Raw genomic sequence first — 6,267 nt, forward strand, 5'->3', positions numbered from 1 at the left:
ACTAATTTTGTTTTGCATTCTTAAACTTAGTAAAAATTATCGGTGAAAAATGAGGCGTATTATAGGAAAAACGATATAATTTAGAAAAATATAATGCAGAAATTCACGGAAAAGGTGCACAGCGAAAAGGAAAAGCCAGAAGTGGTGTGGATAAAGCGTGAAGATTTGTTAGAGACACACAAAACAATAGATAAAACGGAAACGGATGCCAGGAGATGTAAACAAATGCCCATTGTTTATAGTAAACAATATGGAGTGCATTTTGCTAAATTGGAAAAATTACATCCATTTGATGCTCAAAAAGGAAAAAATATAGCAAAGGTAAAATAAGATATTTAATAAAAAAACTCCTGCTAAATGATTTTTCTCAATTTTCCAGATTTTATTGGAAACCCAGGTAGTTAAGGGCACATTTTACGAACCCGATGAGATAACACAAGAAGATTTATTAAAGGTGCACAAACCCAAGTATTTAAGCAGTTTAAAATGGAGTTTAAATGTGGCCAAAATAGCGGAAATACCCTTTTTGTTGTTTGTACCCAATTGCTGTGTCCAGCGGGGCTATTTGAAACCTATGCGCTTTCAAACAGCTGGCTCTATAATGGCGGGCAAGCTGGCTTTACAAAATGGTTGGGCCATTAATTTGGGTGGTGGTTTCCATCACTGCTGTTCCTATAAAGGTGGTGGCTTTTGTCCTTATGCCGATATAACTTTATTGATACAACGCATTTTTGAGGAGGAGCGTTACATTGAAAATGTCATGATTGTAGATTTGGATGCCCATCAGGGTAATGGCCATGAACGGGACTTTATGAATAATGCCTATGTTTATATAATGGATATGTATAATTTTCGTATATATCCCAAGGATCAAGAGGCTAAATTGGCCATACGTTATGCCGTGGAATTGCAGCCAAGAACAAATAATCGAGAGTATTTAAGGAAGTTGAGAAAGTAAGGAAATTAAAATTTACAATTAACTTAGATACTGATGATATGTATGTTTTTTAAGAGGTTTAAATTATGCTCTTGAAGAATTTCATCCACAACTGGTGGTTTATAATGCGGGCACTGATATTTTAGAGGGTGATCCTTTGGGCTACCTATCAATATCACCAGAGGTTTGTTTGTTTGTTTCTTCTTAATATTTCTTTTTAATATGCTTTACATACATACATATATATTTTCCTCAGGGCGTTATAGAACGTGATGAATTTGTTTTTGCCACTTGCCGCTCTCGCCACATACCCATTGTCATGCTTTTGAGTGGTGGCTATTTAAAGGCTTCCGCCAAAGTTATTGCCGATTCTATTTTAAATTTAAAACAAAAGGGTTTGTTGAATTAAAATAAAGGATTTGATTATATGTTTTTGTTTCTAGTGTTTTAAAAAAAGGCTGTCTTCCTTTGAAAGGAATTGCTTTAAGGATGTACCTAAATCGAAAATTGTGTACCTTAAAGGGATTGTATAGAAGTGTATTGTAATCTTTTAAGAATTAAAAAAGAAAATATATATATTAAAAAAACATTGTCTTCTAATAAAATTGTTGAAAACAAATTTGCTATACTACCATAAATTGAAAAGTGTGTTTTAATTAATTTAATTAATAAACTCTAAATTTTAATTAAACTTGATCAAATCAAAAATTCATTTCACTTTTGTTTGTTGCATAGATAATTAAATTTAGATTGGAAACTCTACCGCCAAAGACCTAACTCAGTTGTCAAACCCCTAAGCGATCAGAATGTATTAGTAAAAAATACTATCCCAGCAGTTAAGCAGTAGTCAGTGTATCCTTTATAGAAAGTAATTGTCACTAATGACTGATCACTAATAGCAAAAGTGGACAAGTCAATGGTGTTTCAACTATAGAACCCAAATAATGATCTGGGGGGAATTCTTAACTTTTTTTTAAGAAAAAAACCGTATACTCAGAGAAAACAGATTCGTAGTAGCAACCGTATGATACGGTTGTACACACAGAATTTTCTGGCTCTATCAACAGAAAATCAGTTGATAAAGAAGAATTTCGGGGAACTTTTGTTACCCCTTCTAAAATATTTATAGGCAAAAAAAATTTTTTCGAATTGTTATTTTAAAATTGTTTAAATTTAATTTTTTTTTTTTTTAAATTTAAAAAAAAATTTTGCTGAAAAAAATAATTCGGGTTAAAAAATATTTTTTCCGATTTTGACCCATTGTAGGTCCAATTTACTATGGTATTATATACGTCGTTGCAAAGGTCTTCGAAATATCTATCATTAGATATCCATATTGTCTATATTAATGACTTAGTAATCCAGATATAGGTCAAAAATAGGTAAAAATCGAGGTTGTCCTGGTTTTTGCCTCATATCTCAGCCATTTGTGGACCGATTTTGCTGATTTTAACCCTGCATGCCCAAACACATTTTTTATGCGTTATGACCAATGTTAGTTGATTCGACTAACATGCACGAAAAATCGATTCTGTGGAACCGGCGATGCGCCTACTTCTCAAAAAGTACTGAAAACGTAAAATACTATACCTCTTTATATATAAAAATTAAAAACATTTATATTTGCTATGGTTTTTGATTTATTTGTAATTTAATCAATTTTCGTCTTTCTTCTTGGAGTTTTTAAAAAAAAATAAAAATAAATGAAATAAATTTAAAAACTTAAAATGCTTCCTGGCATTATATAATTAAGGTAATGCTTTAAGTAATTAAAGCTGAAACAAGGTTGTACTTCAATGTTTTGCACAAAAGGCGCAAAGCTCAACTTTGTGTTCGCCACGTATATTTTTTTCGCATTTTGAGCATGCAGTCTTTGTCATGCTGTGTTTCTGATAGGAACATAACACGCAAATTTTTCTTTTCTTAATTTTTTTGGAGCTGTATTTCGTCTCCTGAGCAATAATGTCGCTTGGTTATTCATCGATGTCTTCTAAATCGTGACCACTGCTTTCATAATTGTCACTGTCCACTATATCTTCCGAAGAACTTTCTTCAGATAAACGTGGCGCGTATTCGCTCTCGGAGGTATTAAAATCTTCTTCATCATCATCGGATATAGCCAATATTCTTTAAAATTCATCATCAGATATTCCAGTTGCAGTCATTTTGTAAAGAAAACAAAAATTGCAATAATACCAATGTTAGTCGTTACGACTACGCTGTTTTTACAAACATATTCATACCACTTAAATGAGTTATATAACAAGTTAGTATTGATCGACAGCAGTCTCAGAACTAAATCAGATCTCTCAACGTAAAAAATGAGAACGATACAGAAAGAGAAAAAAAAGTTAGGACGGGAAAAATCAATAATGTTAGTCGAAACGATTAACAGTGGGCATGCAGGGTTAAATAGGAAACTTCTCGAAAGCATGTCTGTCAGAATTATTGAAGATTTGCATCCCGAAGATATCTGGGGTTTTCTTCAAATTGACGGACATACAGACGGACATGGCATAATCGATTTCGCTATCTATAAGGATCCAGAATATATATTCTTCATAGGGTCGGAAAATGATATTGTGGAAATTACAAACGGAATGACAAACTCTCACGAAGGTGAAGGGTATAAAAAATGCAGAATGTTATTATGGTGAATTTTTTCAATTGTTTCGGGCTTCCAGAACGTTTGGCATCTTCCGTGCTTGTACGGCCACAACGAAATTCAGTAAATCACTTATTTACCATTGAAATTCATGCTGCAGATTTACCTTAGAACACACGAAATTCACTTTTATCCACATTCTCCTCAAGTCACGAGGTAGTCTGTTATCAATGGCTGTGAAACACAAATAAATATGATGGAGCTTGTTCAAACTTTGATAGGAGTCAACTGACAAGATGCCTGTTGACAGGAGCCCTTTCAGTTGAGAGGCGAGAAACTCAGGGAGTTACTGACCCGCCCTTGTATTAACTAGAAAAATATCTTATTGATGTGGTGTCCAACTCAATGTTCCGAACTCAATCCTATTGAGAAGTTTTGGTGAATAGTGAAGTGGCGGTTGGAACAATACCGATTTGTACGAGCTTTAGCAGCGGATTGAGCACGAAAGAGAGAGTATTCCAAATGAAGTAAATGAAAAATTGGTAAAAAAAACGGATTTTGAAAAAAATATTTAAAAATGCAATTCTTCCCTAAAGTTTGTGTGGGGTGCAAAATTGAGTTTTTTACTTAGAATTCGATCCTTTTTGTTTTGAATCATAATTCATTTTGTTACATATTTATGCATAGAGAATTATACATAGAGACGAGACACTCCGATTTGTCAAACTAAAATACAGCAAATCATATGATTGATACAAAAACAAAATACATTGACTAACATGTATTTTGTTGTTGCAAGAGTTAGGTTTTTGACAACAGACATAGGTTTTTGACAATTACGGCTCGTCTCTATGTTACCCTATGTATTTATGTTTAAAGTAAATGACAGAAAAAAATTTGGATATGCTTTATTACAGGAGTAAGGTGAAATCAACAACACAGCTGATTTTTATTTATCTATTTTGAAAGTGCTTGAGTTTTGTCAAACTGAATTTATTTTGAAAAAATAATAAATTTTATTTTCAAAGAAAAAAAATTTTAAATCAGTAAACATGAATGAAAATGTGAATAAAAAGAGTTCATATAATGAAATTTGGATAAAGCACTATTAAACCGTTGTTCTTTTTCAAATATAATTTAAATTTAACGGCCGTTTTTTATTTAATAGTTTTATTTAAGCCTCCATTTACGCGAATTCGATATAACGCGAACTCAAATTAGCAACCATTATTTCAAATACGCTACTTTTTTTATACGATTTTTATACGGATTTCTTTTTTGAAAACTTCGATAATGTTTATGAATTTTGTGTTATGTTTTGATCTCTTTTATGTATTAGAATATTTTGTTTTTTTAATTGACATTTTTCATAATTATCGATAAGAAATTATTTTTTTAGTTGAGTTTTTTTTACTTTACTTTTGTTTTAAGTAAGTTTTTAAAAGTACAAATATCGTCGCCTTAAATGCAAACGGACATTACATTTTTATTGTTTTTACAGGATACGTTATAAAATCAATAATAATAGAGTATACTTGGCAATTGTTCAATCAAAAACTCGATTTTGAATTTTTGTGTAGTTACGTCCGCTTTAATTTAAGGTGGGGATATGTTGTACATATGTGTTTTCTATTTAACGCGATTTTTAGGTCAAAATTTCTTTTTTGTTATGTGACTGATGTATTGTTTTACGCGAAATAAAAAATTATTGGCCCCACAAAAGCATTTCGTTCTAAATTAGAACCACGTTTTACGCGAATTTGCTTTACACGCTATTTTTTGGGCCCAACAAACCGCGTAAATGGAGGCCTACCTGTATTTACATTGGTAACGGTTTTATCAAAGATTTTTTACATTGTGTGTTGACATAAAAAATAATCAGCCCAATCATGAATAAAAAATCCGCTGGAGTTTTTTCCCTTTTCCCATTTTTAACATTGAATTTGTATAGGAAAAATGGGAAAAGGGAAAAAACTCCCGCGGATTTTTTTATTCATAATTGGGCTGAATAAATTTAAAAATTTTAACAAAAATTAAAATCTGTTTAATTCTGAAAAGCAACATTTTGAAGCAAAATTTTGCTAAAATCAACGTTAATAAAAATAATAAATAAAAGATACAAAATAATCAGGTGAGTATCAATAAAATTGAACTTAAAAAATAAACAACCCATTAAAAAAAATCTAAAAGGAGCCAAAATAAAATTTGTTTATTTTTTATTTGACAAATTCAATAAACTTTGTCATCATAAGATAAAAGTTTGACATTTCAACAAAATTAAAAACAAGATTTTAAACTGAAACAATCAAGCTAAAAAATGTGACAAATATGAAATTTTTATACCCTACACCACCATAGCGGGGAGGGGTTTACCCGTTTGTGCAAAAGTTTGTAACGCCCAACTTAAATTATACCGATCGACTCAGAATCACTTTCTGAGTCGATCAATGTCCTCCCGAAATAGGACTCTATCTGCCATAAGTATTGAATTTATATACATAGTAGGTATCTACATAAATTTAATTCCAATAAGTTTTATATATACGGGAGGCATGTCACCTAATTTTATGATGATCGGTAAATAATTAACCATAGCTCCCATATAAGTAATAATCTCTTAAAAATATTGGTATCTACACATAGTTCAGCAGAAATAAGTTTCATATAGACCTAATTAACACGAACTAATTTCTAGGCGATTGGTTCATAATTGATCAGCTGTCAT

At 31.3% G+C, this 6,267-nt stretch overlaps 1 protein-coding gene across 1 annotated transcript; it reads left to right on the forward strand.

The window, feature by feature from the left end:
* Positions 1-1,506, forward strand: HDAC11 (Histone deacetylase 11). The gene is made up of 4 exons (XM_065510477.1): positions 1-321; positions 380-954; positions 1,013-1,121; positions 1,194-1,506. Exons 1-4 carry the CDS (start codon positions 94-96, stop codon positions 1,344-1,346), a joined length of 1,065 nt encoding a protein of 354 aa, XP_065366549.1. The 5' UTR covers positions 1-93; the 3' UTR covers positions 1,347-1,506.
* The last annotated feature ends 4,761 nt before the right edge of the window (positions 1,507-6,267 follow it).

This window comes from Calliphora vicina, chromosome 1, assembly GCF_958450345.1.
Source record: "Calliphora vicina chromosome 1, idCalVici1.1, whole genome shotgun sequence".
Classification (NCBI taxonomy): domain Eukaryota; kingdom Metazoa; phylum Arthropoda; class Insecta; order Diptera; family Calliphoridae; genus Calliphora; species Calliphora vicina.